Source organism: Perna viridis, chromosome 11 (genome assembly GCF_037379345.1).
Source record: "Perna viridis isolate PV_CMFRI_1.1 ecotype Kerala chromosome 11, ASM3737934v1, whole genome shotgun sequence".
NCBI lineage: Eukaryota > Metazoa > Mollusca > Bivalvia > Mytilida > Mytilidae > Perna > Perna viridis.
In genome coordinates this window covers 19917448-19933956 of record NC_142455.1, presented here as the reverse complement: position 1 = coordinate 19933956, position 16509 = coordinate 19917448, and the positions used below count along the sequence as shown (strand labels likewise).

The following is a 16509-nucleotide window of genomic DNA, read 5'->3' as shown; positions in this document are numbered from 1 at the left end:
AGCTATCAAGTATCATGCAGTGAACAAAAAAGAGAGAAATATACGACATGGAATAAATGTAGCACTCAATTATGCCCTCCACGTTCGGGCAAAAGTTATGTACATCACAAATCAAAATCATAAAAGGGGATAGCATTTATTTTAACCACATCATGAGTTATTAAAATTGGATTTGTACTTTTTTGTGATACAAAGTAATTATGCAAGATTAGAATGAAATTTTGTGGTCGATTTTCTAGTTTTCATCTAAAAATCATAAATTATTGGATGGAAAAAGAGCAAAACAGCTTTCATGAAAAAATATTACAGGATTATACCGAAAATCGCAATGAAGAACAAAACAATTATATAAAGTTTTGAAAAATCCATTGACAAAATCTTAAGTTATATCACGGGAAAACTTAATCTATAATTGCACAATTGTGCAAAATGACTTTTGAACATTCTTATACTATTAAGTATTTCTCCATCTAAGAATCAGGCATAATATGTATAAAGTTTGGCAAATGAAAGAAAAATAGATATTTTATTGCAAAAAGTATTTATATATGATAACCAGAAATAACCATCAAAGTGTGTGTGTAAAATTTGCCTTTTAAGATATTGATAGGTCACAATTTTCCGGCACTTTTTCCCTGTATAAGCAGTCAAAATATCTAACGTCACGGATGCTTCAGGATAAATTGAGATATATGATGTGCCACCCATTGCCTGATTCTTACACGGAATGGTACGTAATTCTTTTTCTGGCTACTTTATTGAAATCTCTGAGGGAATCACAGGAGAAGAGACAGACATTTCGATGTTGATTTTCATTTTGTTTCCCTGTCCTGTTGTTTGTTTGTGTCCGAGTTTATTTGTGTGCATGTGTGTGTGGTTCTGTGTTCAATTTTTGGCTTTGATTCTGGATAATTATAAAGTGATTTCTGAATGTATGATATATTTTTTTACTTTTAATATTTTACCCCTTTTCAATGATACTTTTATAGTACACGTTCGATTTCATCTGACTTTATGTGACATATGTGAAAAATATACCAAAAAATGTGACATATTTGACATAATGTTCGATTCCAAACAAATTGAACCATTTTGCTTTTCTTATTTGATTAAAAAACTGAAACTTTTTCCAACAACCATTTCTGTCATTATTATAGAATTATAAATGATGTTATTTGGCCCTAGATATACGCAGACGATGGTTAGTTTTATTTTCTGAAAGGTAAAAACAAGTCAACAAGGATAAATACATAGTATTAACATACAAGTGTATGTATTGTTTGGCTTTGAATAAGAATATTTAAATTAGAATGACATCATATATATAATTGTCTGTCTATACTATAAATACATAAATACCACTCAAATTAATATTGTAAATTTCGGTAGTCTGTTCACGTGTTTCAGAGTAACATCTCGTCAGTAGCATTAAAAGACACATACAAGGGAAGACCATAATCTAAAAATAAGTTGTACACAAGAAGTACAAAATATTCCAGCCCCCCCCCCCCCGAAAAAAAAAAAAAGAAAGAAAAAATATTGCATGAGGAAGGCAAAATCCAGCACCAAGAATTGCTACCAAATGCAAGATAAGTTTTATTGATTTTGTGCATTTGAAATGACAACATTTATGAAGAAGACACAACCATTCTTTATTAAGAGACTGTCCATGTAGAAACCAGGCAGTTCCTATGATATGGATGGTACATTTTATATATCGGAATTTTTTGTTCCAATGTAATGTTTATATCATATGTATGTACAATGATTTGTTTTATATCGGCAATGGATGACTCGGAAAATTATTTTAATGTTCCATAACAAAGCAATCACAATTTACAGAAAATGAAAGAGTTATCTCCCTTTTTCAATTCACTTCTCATTAAACGTTGAAGGTAATTAAAAGCCAACAATCAACTTTGAGAAAGGATGCATTTGTGATAAGAAATGGATGAAATGTTTTTGAAAAAAAAAATTTCATGGGCCATCCACGGCCTGGCTTTTCGTATACGCCCTATTAAAAACACAAATGTTTCTGAAGTCTGTTGAATGATTATACTTTTTAACATGGTTTCGAAGTCAAATTGCCTCTAAAATATCGTTATTAAAAATTTAATACCTTATGCAGTATGTATAGTGATTAGTTCTATATATCTTCTGATATAAAATAAAACCACTTACTGGTGAAAAGTGATGAGATTCTTGTACGCCTTCAGTCCATCCAGAATATCCCTAGTTATTAAACCCACTTCCGGTCCTACTTTGACCAGACAGGTATACAAGTATTCTTTGTCCTGACTTTCATATATTGTTGACTATTTAACATATCTTTCATAGATCTTGACCTCTAATTTCCCACTACCATTTCCGTATTACGTGTGGATTCGTGCAATTTAGCGTCAGCAAAAAATAATCATTTATTGAATTAAGTACCAGTCCGTGTAAAATTCAGACACTGCCTACATTAAAGTGATTCAGGATGAACAAAAAACCCGTTAATCTAACAATGCTTTTTCAATCTACATATGCTCTATTTTTACGCAACAGTTGTCAGTTGTCTTTTTCAACTGTACTTTTGAGAAAATCATACATTTATCTCCCACTAAAATCAACCAAAATCGAACAAAATCAAGAACGATAAATCTTGCAAAGTGCTAATTTCATATACAATCTATATAAATTTTATCCCAAAAGCGCAATACCCAAATGAAAAACAAACACTAGTTATGTGGTCTATGACGGTTTCTGAACAAGAAATAAAAGTGAATTTGATGGGTTTTTGACATGCATGAATTACCTCCAGTCTGGTTTTTACAACGGCTGATACTTAAATAATAGGGAACACCATACTAAACTAATAATCAAATACTCAATGAAATATCATACGTTTAACATAATTAACCAATTATTGATAAATATTGCGAATTCGCTATGTTTTTCAAGGAGTAACAAGCATAAGAACAAAATATGCAATTTGTAAATCTACGGATGATAGACATACTATGGCAGAGGTGATTTGATTTTTTGAGACATTACTATATTTTTACTCCTGTATGTTTTCTCTTGTTAAAAATACCAAAAGGCCTATTTAAGGCCCTTGATACATTCCTATACTTTTTGCATCTACATTTGTCTAATGAACAATACCCACTATTACTATTCTTTGTATGATAAATGGAAGCGACATAACAAAAGTCAAATGGAATTATCAATAGCGTCTCTAGTATCAATCATGATTGTGTTTAATACCCTCAGTAAAAATCAGTAAGAGCTAATTATATCTCGTATAACTTAACTTTAAATCTACATGGAATACAGTTGATAGTTTCTTAGATCATATCTGGCAAAATTTCTACTTGGCCAACACCATTGTATACATTGTATGTCTTTTTTTTCAGTAAAACAAATATGACTGAAGAAACTGTTGCTTTCAGTAAAATAGAAACAATTCTACAAAACCCCCAAACATGTATCAATGTTTATATGACGTATTATATAATGTTTACCGAAGAAGATTTGGTTGATATTAATACAGAACATTAAATTAAAACAATGGAAAAATAATATATATATATATATATATATATATATATATATATATATATAGAGAGAGAGAGAGAGAGAGAAGGGTCTGAAAAATTCCCAACGATGTTAGAACTGTCAAATTTGCGAAGCAATTTTTTGTCGTTCCCTCCGCGGGACTCGAACTCGTACCGCTGTGATATCTATGGCAACACCGCCTGCACTAAGTCCAGCACCCTGGACCACTCGGCCAGCTAGGCTATATAAAAATATAGCTTTCGCTGGCCGGGTGATTCCTCCTCGAAGGATTAATCTAGGGGTGTAACTTAGTACACGATGTATGGTAGTACGGGACAGTTCATCTAGGTGTTATTATGTAGGATAGAGGATCAAATTAATGATGCATGTCACAACAAATCAATATTATACAACGTCTCAGAATGTGACGACTCTATTCTCTACACTGCTCCATCGGATCAAATTGATACAGGGAAGATAACTTAAACTTATAGAAGGGTCTGAAAAATTCCCAACGATGTTAGAACTGTCAAATTTGCGAAGCAATTTTTTGTCGTTCCCTCCGCGGGACTCGAACTCGTACCGCTGTGACATCTATGGCACACCGCCTGCACTTAGTCCAGCACCCTGGACCACTCGGCCAGCTAGGCTATATAAAAATATAGCTTTCGCTGGCCGGGTGATTCCTCCTCGTAGGATTAATCTAGGGGTGTACCATACATCGTGTACTAAGTTACACCGGTCAAGTTGTGAACGACTTCGCAGTATCTTGTATTAGCCCCGGTCCTTCTAATTCACACACCATTAGGATTGGCGCATCTACTAGTTTGCCATGGGAAGAGTTCAGGTTCAACAACAACTGTAAATGTTTGGATGGTTAGGTCTTTCACAATACGTTTGTTTTTCTCTATGCTAAAAACAGTTTAGGTGGCGTCAAATAAGACTTGCACCATATTATAAATGCGCTGATATGTTGGCAGGCAAGTTAAGAATCACATTCGATTAAGAAAAAAACTATAAGATCCCCAACATACTTCACGTTGCAGGTAATGACTTTTGGTGAACTGTGGTTGGGATTTTCCATAATACAATTAAAGTCTTGTTGTTGGCCATCGGTTCAAGAACTAGCAAACAGAACAAAAACTATGCGGTTCCTAATACATAGTTTTTTTTAATTATCCTAAGAACACCAAAGCTATGAATATATGTAGATATAGAATGACAATTCTATTGCGTCGTTTGTGACTCATCTTGGTAGACCGTTATTATATCAGATTGCTGGATATTTAATAGAATCTATAAATGCTCTGAAGTACTTTGAATGTATTGCAAAGAGCTCTTGAACATTTTGTGTTGATTAATTATAAAGAATGCTTTGATATTTCCAAGCGCTAGTTAAATATATTGTGCACTGATTGAATTGTTAGTTAATGAATTTCCTTATTTGCACCAGGTTTGTTGAGCATTTCGTTTGAATTGTTTCTGTTTGTATGTTTGTTTATTTTTTCATTGATAATGTGAATGATTCGCGGGTCAGCGAGTCCCCCATTATTATGGTGGTGGACGTCACAAGTAAACAGTTTATCTTCACTTGTGCTGTGAATTTGGCATAATTTGCTATATAGAGATAATATGTCTGTGCATCCCACGGTGCAGTCAACTTACAAGCACTTGTATATTCCCACCGTGCATTGTAAATAATACTGACATTGTTTTTTGGGTTGCCATTACTTAGCAGTAACCAATAATTTGATTTGATAATATTGACTTGTGACATTGTTGTGTTGTTTGTTGCCATTACTTAGCGGTAACCAATAATTTGATTTAATATTATTGTTGTATAAATAAACTTGATTTGTTTGTACATTGTATACTAGTATGACTGCATATTTTGACATTAAAATGGTGGCCATTTACTGCCTATCACTATTAGGCTTTATCATGTATGATATGGAAATAGCTTGTCTTTTCCCTTGATTCTAATCGTGCAAATAGTCAAATTACACTATCAAAATGGGGTTTTATACTATGTCTCACCCATTGCCTGATTCTTACAAGACTGACACTTGAATTTCAAATATACTAGACCATATAAAACGTCCTTGTTAATAAAATAAAGTTATGTGATATTGGATTTGAAGTACAACAAACCTATACTCGGCTATGTGTTTTTATACCTTTGAAGAAATCGGTTGAATGATTTTTATAAGCAACTCGGCGGGTGTTTCTAGAAAAGAAGAAGATGCTTACACTATCGTTGCACTGAATCCATGCTCTCAGTTTTTAATGGAGTCCGAGTTACTCATTTACTTTTGTTACTTTATATGGATTATTTTGGTTATTCTATGTTCCTTCTTGTGTATGCCTGTTTTCCATGTCTGGTCTTTTTCCTTTGATAGCATTCCGTGCTTTCCGTTAGGATCGTGAATCCCTTGATTACTCTTCTTGATTATGTAATGCAATTTTTCTATCATTTCTGCCTTGTTTACTTTACTTTCATTTATATCATGATAATTTGTCGAATAGAATGATCGGCCAAATGTGAATCGTTCCGTTGATTTGTGACTTGTGTCGTGGAGATGCATCATTGTGTCTATATTATTACCATATTCTCACTTGCAATATGACAGTGCCACTCTTAGAGCAGGGCAGGATTATCCGTCCGGAACATTTTATGTTACTTCCGTTTTTTTTTTTTTGTGGGAGTTAATATTGTCAGTGCTTTAGTTTTTACTACGTTTTGGTCTCCTTATCCTCAGTGTTGTATGAAATTTATTTCATCGTGTACATTGTATTTGTAGATTGTCCTGTTTTGACGTGTAATAAGATTTTGATCTTTATTTGATTCATTGGTATTTTTTTAATCTTGGTTCCCTTAATTACTCTTTGTCGATGCTAATAGCTGGTGTGTTCGTAAGAAGAAATCACCCTGTATGTTTTTTTTTAATTTCTGGTGAATTAGGAACTCCCAACATACTGCTACACGTACATTTATTTTTTTAACAAGATTTAGATAACATGCATTTTTTAAATTTAATATCTTGTAACGTTATATTTTCTAATAGCAATTTGTGTCCATATGATCCATTAGATAATATTATTTGGGTCTACATGTACTCTGGCAGTGGTTGGATTCATTTTCTAAAAAAAAAACCAATGATATCAATTACAAATCAAAGATTAAATAATTGTAAAAAATCTTGTAATATTAAGAACCTTGAAATGATTTGATCTATGTACTTATTCATTTAATCGCAACAATCTAAATCAAATGATATTTTACTGTAGAAACCAGAAAATATTATCCATTAGGGCAATAAAGGGGGACACATTCAAACCGTACTCAAAATAGGCACACACAACAAAATACACGAAATAAACAAAATATCATTTTCTAAGAAACAAAAGTAAAAAAAGCAACACGAACTCCACTCAAAAGCTCTGACATCGAAACTTTAAATATTTCAATATGAATCAATCGGAATTTGATGTCATAACGAATATTCCCCTTCATAGGTATTTCTTGTTGTTGTTGTTGTTGTTGTTGAATTGTTTCACAAGAATGTATACTTTTTCATTGACATTGATTGTAATAGTTGCTTTGTTTTATCATATAATTCAACACTCACCGGTGAAGTGTGGCGACACTCCATTGGGATGTCAAAAACAGATGCATCCTTTATGCCTTCAGTCCATCCAGTCATTGAACCCACTTCCGGTTATGCTATGACCAGAGACAGGAATACATGTATTCTTTGTCCTGACGTCCGTATACTTTTGACCAATTAACATATACTCATACATGTTGACCTCAAATTTCTCACTACCATATCCATAGTAAGTGGACTCGAGCAGTTTGGCATCAGCTAAAATCAACCATTATATGATTTTAATGCACAGGAAGACGCTTTTCAACTGATCTATTTAATTTATAAAAAGTATACAATTTGAAAAACTACCAATGTTGCATATACAGTCTGGTGTTGTGTTGACATATTAATTAAACTTTATAATATAGCATTGCTTCCAATCGGCTTTGGTTATTTACATTAGATATATTACCTACTGTCAGAAATATATAACAGAAACTGCGATGACTGCATATGAAACCTACCTGGGACGCAGTTGACAGTTCCTTGGCGCTTATCTGGTAAACTTTCTACTTGGCATACGCCATTGTAAACGCTGTAGGCCTTTTCCTGTAAAAGAATTCCCGTCAATTTCAGAAATAAATATTTTATACGAGCTTGAAGTTGAATTAACTAGTTCAAAAGAAGACGATTTGAAACACTGCCCAACTATTGTGGTCCAATTGATCGCAATATTAATTCAATGAACTCTTGCCCAAAACGAGTTGTTAATAGTTTAATTGCTTATAGGTGGATTCGTTTAAAAAAATGTTTGGTTCTAGAGCTTGACAATATGTCAAGTAGATTTTAATTAAAATAGACAATGATACAAATATTTTAACAAGAATGAAAATAGAAATCATATGCATATGTACATGCAAAATTAAAACGTCATTTTTGTTTCAGTAAATTATTACTAAGCTGAACCGAGTTCTTTCAGTGTAATTTAACTTACATGGTTAAAATCATACAGAAGGTGCATACTGACGGGTTTTCCATTGTTGGTGAAATTTCCAATAATTGACACCATGTTTTTTTCTCCGTCGATTGACATCAAGTTAATACCCTACAAAGACATTATCTAATGACATATTCAAAGTTTGATAAAAAATAGAAAAATCACCATCGGTATCAAGGGAAATATGAAATCCCACACTTCGGAAGTGCATTATTTTGTTTGCTTTGAACTCACGGTTTGTTGAATAAATATGTATGACGGAACTTTATGGTTGTTTATCGTGTCAGTTGTATAAAATATTGAAAATATAGTGATGTTCTTTCTACCACTAAATAACTAAGTTCGAATGACGTTCTTCGTCAAATTCACCTAAAAGAAATTTTGGTTTAATTTGTATTTTCATTATGAGACGATTGAGTCGTCAAGAGTCTGACCGTATTCATCCGATTTTTTAAGCTTGATATATGGATTCTTGTTTTTCCGAATACTAATGTACCTGTGCCTCAATCCCGACCCCATTTAACAACTGTCCAGAGGTCACGCCTTGGTATCCCTGCATCTTGACTGGAGCACAACACGGGGAAGTTTTCTATAAAATATAATGATAAGAGATATAGGCAAAAATGGTATCATTATTAATAGGATTTGCACTGAATGGATTAATTTACATCCATCCATCGCCTGCTCATCTTGTTTAAAGAAAACTTTGATTCTTTCTTTTTTTGTTGTTGTATCTCTATAGATATGTAGAATGCAAAGTATATGCTAAATAAACAGCAATTGAACTGAAACCGATTACTTTTTTCTTTTGCTATGTTCTATCTTTGTCAGGTGTAGATACATTTTAATGTGTTATTGGTACTTTGTGTTTTTATATTTGAGGAATAACCACCTCACCGAAACCAAACGCTGACATTCTCTTGGAATATCAAGAACTGATGTGTCTTTTATGCCTTCGGCCCATCCAAAGAATGCATAATCATTGAATCCAGTGGCGACTTTATTCTGTCCAGAAAGAGGAATACATGTGTTCTTTGTCCTACTTTCAAAGTATTGTTACCCATTTAAGATGTAGGAGTATGTATTGACCTCAATCTTCTCATTACCGTACCCAAAGTATGTGGACTGGAGTAGTTTAGCACCATCTGAAAACAAACTGATTTTGTAGGTATTGAATGATGTTTTTGCATACAAAGCAGAAACAAAATAATGATAATGTTTGTGACGTTAGTTGGTTAATTATCAGGTACATACTAATACAACACAATTACCACTTTGATGTTTGTTGTATGAATAGATTAATTAAAAAACCATCATAGACTACAGTCCAAAATTTGATTCCTGACAACCCGGTCATGAACGATTTATGAATGAAACCTGTCATACGTGATTCCTGGATGACGAACACGCTTGTCATAACTGATTCCTGAATAAAATAATACATGTCTTAACAGACATTTCAATGATTGGACCAAACAATCCCATTAGTTCTAATGAGGAAACAATAAGAAAGATTACACTTAAATCATAACGATTGAAATTTAAACAAATTCAACAGAAGATTATACTTACTAGGTAAACAGTTAATAGTACTAAGCCCGCCCGTCTGTAAATCCTCTATTTGACACGCACCGTTGTAGACACTGTAAAGTTTTCCCTGTAACAGGAAAAAAGTGTACTTAATGTACAACATTGTTTATTTCAGAAAGTTTGGCTCAATAAAACATTTTAAACTATCTTGATTTGGAAATTTCACCACTTACTATTTTGATTTTAGGTTATTCGCTGGTGCGTTTGTCGCGTTTACCTACACCCGTTCTTTTTTTTCTGTACTGGACAATCGCGAGTATGTTTGCAAAGTAAATCCAGACCTATGGCATTACCTACATGCAATTCGTATTTAATCTTTAATAAGTCTGCTGAATGTTTATGATTTTTTTCTCTCCAAATAATGTTTAAGCTTTGTTCGCTTACGTTATGGTAGTCGTAAATCATGTGCACGGTGACTGGTTGTCCGTTGTTTGTAGAATTTCCGATTAACGACACCTTATTACTCTGTCCATCTACTGTTATCAACAAAGATCCCTAAAATTGAAATTTAGAACATACATATACTTTTGTAAACAAATATAACATACTAGCGATTTTTGGAAGAAATGCATGGGTATCGTTACCGTGTGTTTGATCTTTAATAACCTAGGAACATTTATTTGTGGTTTTCATGTATTAAATCGCAAACTGATACCAACAAATTGTATTGTTTATGTAGTATTTGAATTTTTAACCATAATGAAATACGTGAATGAAATGCTTTATAATTTTGAATGTGAAATAAAATCAAAGTACCTTTGCTGATATTCCGACTCCGTTTATCATCAGTCCCGAGGATACATATTCATACCCCTGCATCTTGACTGGACCACAACATGATGCTGCCAGTTGTATAGCCACTGCCAAAGTAAAACCTGCTAGTATGTTTACCATCTTCAATTGGTGATCAAAGAAAGTTTGTTCGTTCTTTTATACACATCTTATCACATCACGGGGTTATCTTCTAAACACAAAGGGTCTCTGGATTATGATATCACTGGGTTTTCCTAATGGTTAACGAAATAATCATTATTGTGAAATATGTCCCCGTTATTTTTTTTCAACCCGTCCTAATTCTTCACATGATTAAAGATTGCTGATTTAGTTTGAAAGAATAACCTGTCTGCAATGACAATTTTAAAGATATTATAACATTTATTTATTTTGCCTATTTTTTTTCGCAATTTCCACATGGAACAATGACAAATTTACCAAAAGAACATTGTAAATCAAAAAGACCGGATATGGTGAATCGCAACAAATACAACAGCGTATAGCCAAAATACAAAATAGTAAATATTTTCAGAGATCGCCAAAAGGTCTTCAACAAGTGTAAACACACCTTTATATCATATTTTATCTACCCTTTTTATGAAATCTTGCAGTATTCCAAATTTAAAAAATGCATAAAACACTGAGGCTTCATTCCTTGCAGAACCTCTCGGTGATGAATTTGGCTTCCTCTTTCGATAATTTTGGTTTTGAGTACTTCTTGTATACAAATAATATTTTAATTATGATCTTCCTACATATTTGATTTTAATGCTGCTGATGAAATATTACTCCTTGAAACACCTGCATAGCATATCGAAATTTTCAAAATATAAAACTGGTATATTTTGTATTTAATTAAATTTTGAAAGGCATGAAAATAAAAGTAATAACATTCACAGTAAAATAACGATTACAAATCTTCAAAATATCTATGATCATGCATTTATCAATTTTCATAAAATGTCATATCATTCACGTGACACGACCTTGACAACCGTCAATGAGTGTGATCATTTATCTATAAATGGCAAAGTAATACATCAATACAAACGGGAACTTAGTATTGGGTTACTTTATCGTTTACAGTAATAGTCTTGTAATGTACGTTACGTTTTACCAGTACAATGCTTTATTAACATGTCAAGTGGTTGCGGGGAAAAATGACAGACGGACACCACGATCGCTATACACATCCACTTACAAAGTGGTAAATAATTTGCTGTATGTGGGTTGGCGTTTAATAAATCTCCACTGGCTAAAGTAATACGATATTTCGCTTCAATAGAGATTTAATGAACACTGTAGTCTTTTTTTTAGGGATGAAAAATAGACGTCAATCTGAATTTGTTTGTTTTCGCTTTTTTCGGGGGGGGGGGGGTGGACTATAACTGCATGAAAAACTACCAAGAATTTTAATCCGCGCTCAAATTATTTAACGGAAAGAAAATGTGTTTCCCATCATTTTCCGTATGTTTGAATTGCTTTGTGCAATGATGTTTTGTCGATAATTAGGTGAAGGTGTAGACATAGCTTAAGTGTTTCACAGTAATAATTTCTTTTCGTAAATAACGTGTGAATTTAAGAGTAGAACTGAAGGCACTTTACTGTCTTTACAGCTGTACTCAAGTACTCTCTTATTGTGTTATCAGAGTTCATTACTTGTTTGACCTGTACAATTCATTTTACCCGTGAATTGATTAACCCTACTCCCATTCTTTAAAGCGGATTTAATGTAAGTGTCCATCTATCTGATCTTTATTTTGTTTGCTAAATGATTTTATTTTCATTTATTTCTAGACCTTACGATCAATTTTTATGGAGCTTTTGTGGAATGAAAATTTCAAACTTTTTTACGAATAATGAGTTATATTAATCTACCATGAACTCAGATAGATAATGGGCATACTTGAAAAACATTCATTGAATGAAAATAAGATAATACTATTGTGCACTGCTATTTAGGCAATGTGATGCCATTAGCATAACACGGATTTAGCCATTGACTAAGAAGAATGGTTTTGGGTATCCATTTTATATCTCGATTAAATTGTATAAAAATATTTTGAATGACCACTAATCGCGGCAATTACACATTTTGATGTTCATCTGAATGAACCTGTTGGTTTTACTCGTTTATTTCAAATCTGTCATAGACTCAATTGAGATACTCCTCCTGTTTCCTTCATGAATTTATTTAATATTTGATATTTTGTTCGGATAACAAACATATTGTTCTCATCGCCATAAAGAAAGGGACACAACTCTAACAAATGATTGGAACATCAACTTCAGTAAGCATCAAATTGAAAGTAACTTTGATTTATTTCATTCTGTTTCAAATAAAAGCTTGAAAGGCTTGATGAAATAGAATCTGATACAAACATATCACTGATCTCAACAGTTATGTCACTAACCCTATGCCTAACTCCTTTTATCCTGCAATGATGTTATTTGTTAAACGAATAAAGGTATACGGTTATTTTTTTGCTGTATTCGTACATTAGCAGGTTATCAACTTTCTGGCTCCTCCCACTCACGTGATCGGCGGAACTACTTTTTCTGGTATGCATAAATTAATCATGGCCGCCACAATAGATACGATATAAACAAATTGCGATTGCGTATCCGGTTAATCTTTTCTCCGCTGTTTTGTTTCGTTTTTATTTTTTTGACCTGAATGAAATAAAAGATTTTATGTAAACCAAATAATGATTTTGTTTGTATTTTTTTTACCGTCATATATCTCGTTCAGATTTTATTCATTATCAGTTTGCAGACGACTTCCCCTGTCATTTCAGTCATGGCGGACTCGGAACCAGAGTGTCCGTCACAATTCAAGATAAATTGGTCCCCACTTAAAGAAATTGAAGCATTACAATATGATAAAACACTTGAGGAGACAAATGACCAGGAAACTGTAATGCTCGTGGATTTATTACTGCCTAAACCACAAAATAATGAATCAGAGAAACGCTACATTATAGATCTGCCCATACAACTGCCTCCTCTTCTTCAAAAATTTCAAACAAATATTTCAAATCCCAACGAAACTAGTGTACAAATTTCACCCCTGAAATCTACTGTCATATAACAAACAGAAACAGCTTCCACCTTCCTTGCGAAATTCTAAACCTTAATGTTCTTAAAATCGACTTTCCAACATTTAAAATATTTGTATTTATTGTTCATTTTACTTACTTGTCTCTTGGAATTAAATAAATTTTAAAAATGTACACTACGCACAAAAGTATTAATATAATAGGATAAAAACAACATAGCTTGTTTTTTCTCGCATTTCCCACCCGTTCCATCGCCTCATCACATATCTTCAATAATTTTCGACAATGTACCTATATTGTATATAAGTTCGTTGGAAAATACTACATAAATACCGTATAAGTCGTTATTTTCACGGTAAAAGTTCTAACCCAAAAATTAAATTAAGCGAAATATTTAAGATAAAGTTTTTCATCTTTGTCTTATTCACTGAACTATTTTTTTGCCTCCAAAATTATATTACGTGGGAAAAAAACCCGCCTAGTTTTAGAAGAAAAACTCGAAATTTTCCACACGCGAACAAGAATACTTATACTTATTGACATTGACTTCACTCCTTTTCAAACAAATCCTTATATTGATAGCTTTTAAGAAAGTTTCCATAACTTGAATGGTTCAAGATTTATAGCATATTTGTAAATTGTACTTGTACTTGAATTTTGTGAATCAAAAATATAAATTGCGTTGTACAACTTGTTCTGTTTTTTTCACATAATTTTCTGTCCTACCCAGTCTTTGATATGTTTTTAAAATACATTTAGAACTGAAAAAAAATGAAACTAAGTTCCATTTACAAAACTATCAACTATTATTATATCCTCTGGATTTTTTTTGGTTTTGTTTTGTTTTGTTTTTTTTTGTTTTTGTTTTTGTTTTTGTTTGTTTTGTTTTGTTTTGTTTTCGTTTTTTGTTTTGTTTTGTTTTGTTTTGTTTGTTTGTTTGTTTGTTTGTTTGTTTTTTTGGGGGGATTCCTTGTTTTAAAATAGCCAATATGGATGAGTGATTCCGATAGAGTAATGAACACTTGTGTAGTAACTAGTAGCTTGTTTCTGACGGGACAGCCGTGATATTATCTTCTTGTTTCCAATATAGATATAAATTAGTATGATTCATAGTAAAATGTAAGAGGGTTTAATCAGATTTATATATTAAAGACATTTGAAAATGTAAAGAATTAAAGTGATTAACATATCACTAATTTATTGCTTAACTACAAAGACCTTTTGGAGACAATCAGTTCAAGACTACTATCTGAATATAATAGCATTATAACATATCATTTTTCAACACTGTATACTTCTATTCCCCATATTCAGTTACAATCCCGACTTAAATTCATTATACATCGTTGTTTTTCATAAAAAAGATGGTACACCTAGAGACAAATATATAGTTCTTGGTAGAGATTCCTCATACTTTGTAAGAAATAATTCCAAATTAGCTTCCAAATATACAGAGGATGATGTTTACAAAATGCTTGAATTTTTAATCGACAACATATTTTTCCAGTGTGGTGGACGTATTTTCAACAAAAGTCGGCATTCCAATGGGAACAAATTGTGCTCATTTACTTGCTGACCTATTCCTTCACTCTTTAAACAATCCTAATTTCGGGGATTTGATACATCGCGTCTACCCCGAAGAACTTGAGATAAAAGATACTACAGGCACTGTGAAGTCAGCCTCATATCTTGACCTACACTTAGAAATCGATGGGAAAGGAAAACTATTGACCAAACTTTACGACAAACCTGATGACTTTTCATTCAGAATCGTCAACTTTCCGTTCATCTCTGGTAACATCCCTTCAGCATCTGCGTATGGCACTACTCATACGTTATGTCAGAGCTTGCCGAAACAACGCAGACTTTTTGTATCGCGCTAGAACTCTAACAAATAGGCTTCTGAAACAGGGTTATGTTGCTACAAGATTGAAGTCATCACTACAGAAGTTTTCTGGTGGTCATCATGAACTCGTGGATCGCTATTATGTATCTATCTGCACCATGAACACTGATTTATTCAACGGGTCATAGTTTACCTTTCGTCGTTTGTCTACCCTGGACTTTTTATGAGCAACTTGGCGAGAGTTTCTAGAAAAGCAGAGGACGCTTACCCTACCGGTGCACCTGGTCCATGCTCCCAGTTTTTAGTGGAGTCCGAGTTGTTCATTTACTTTTGTTACTTTGCATGTATTATTTAGTTACTTTATGTTCTTTGTTGTGTATGCCTTTTTCCATGTCTGGTCTTTGTCCGTGTATTATACAGTCGTTTTCAATGCATCCCTTTAAATTTCCCTGCTTCATGAAATATTTATGGAACAGTTCCAGAAAGGTTGCATGCACTGCCAAATGTACTTACACGTCTCTCTTCAACCTTCCACTTGTTGTTCAAGAACATTGCCCGCCTTGGAAAATATAGTCTCGACTGTATTGTTCAAATCGAAGCATAGCTTTTCTGAGATATTGAAGGCAATCATATTTCTGTAAATTCAAAAGATGTCAGTTGCGTTTACCTCACATGTTATGTATATGTATAAAGTATTTTCACCATCCGTGGAGGACTGTTTTTATTACAGATTTCATACATATTCTGAATTGGACCCGCTAATTCTTAAAGCTTCTCATAAAGTTAAAATTAAGTGTTCAAAATATTGAATCTTTTGGTGCTTGCTTCTCTAATCAATATATATGCCTACATCATATTACGTTTACTGATTACGTTTAGCTCCTAACTTTACAAATTTTGCCCGGTGGCGGCAATTCTATTTTTGCTATTCATACACTGTATTAAAATACCCCGGAAACAATTTGCGGAAATTGAAGCAAGAAGTTTAGCACGCTACAAAACCTAGTTTAATTCATCGGAAATGCATGTTCAAACTCAATTTCCGACCTTCCGACTTTTGTCTTTTTTGAGATTTTTTTACTGCGTTGTATAGTACACGAAACAACAAAGTAA

The 16509-nt window shown here is 32.9% G+C and overlaps 1 protein-coding gene across 5 annotated transcripts; it reads right to left on the bottom strand.

Moving 5' to 3' along the window:
• Positions 1 to 6514: 6514 nt before the first annotated feature.
• Positions 6515 to 10688, bottom strand: LOC148603259 (ependymin-related protein 1-like). 5 transcript variants are annotated; one of them, XM_088552846.1, is made up of 7 exons: positions 9700 to 9784; positions 9025 to 9283; positions 8624 to 8716; positions 8125 to 8235; positions 7655 to 7739; positions 7170 to 7406; positions 6515 to 6681 (listed from the first exon to the last, which is right to left on the bottom strand). In XM_088552846.1, the coding sequence occupies exons 3-6, from the start codon at positions 8684 to 8686 to the stop codon at positions 7228 to 7230; spliced, it is 438 nt and encodes a 145-aa protein (XP_088408972.1). In that variant the 5' UTR covers positions 8687 to 8716; positions 9025 to 9283; positions 9700 to 9784; the 3' UTR covers positions 6515 to 6681; positions 7170 to 7227. The 5 variants fall into 5 exon arrangements, with proteins under 5 accessions (XP_088408972.1, XP_088408969.1, XP_088408970.1 ...); XM_088552843.1 differs by lacking the exons at positions 6515 to 6681; positions 7170 to 7406; positions 7655 to 7739; positions 8125 to 8235 and adding exons at positions 10015 to 10212; positions 10474 to 10688 and having other exon boundaries at positions 8530 to 8716; XM_088552844.1 differs by lacking the exons at positions 6515 to 6681; positions 7170 to 7406; positions 7655 to 7739; positions 8125 to 8235 and adding exons at positions 10015 to 10212; positions 10474 to 10669 and having other exon boundaries at positions 8530 to 8716; positions 9025 to 9272.
• Between the last annotated feature and the right edge of the window lie 5821 nt (positions 10689 to 16509).

Excerpts from the sequence above, each read along its gene's own strand:
- LOC148603259 (XM_088552843.1), bottom strand. The coding sequence starts at position 10,611 with ATGGTAAACATACTAGCAGGTTTTACTTTGGCAGTGGCTATACAACTG. Across the intron at positions 10,213-10,473 it reads GAGTCGGAATATCAGCAAAG|GGATCTTTGTTGATAACAGT; the intron begins GTACTTTGATTT and ends TTTCAATTTTAG. Across the intron at positions 9,785-10,014 it reads AGATTAAATACGAATTGCAT|GGAAAACTTTACAGTGTCTA; the intron begins GTAGGTAATGCC and ends TTCCTGTTACAG.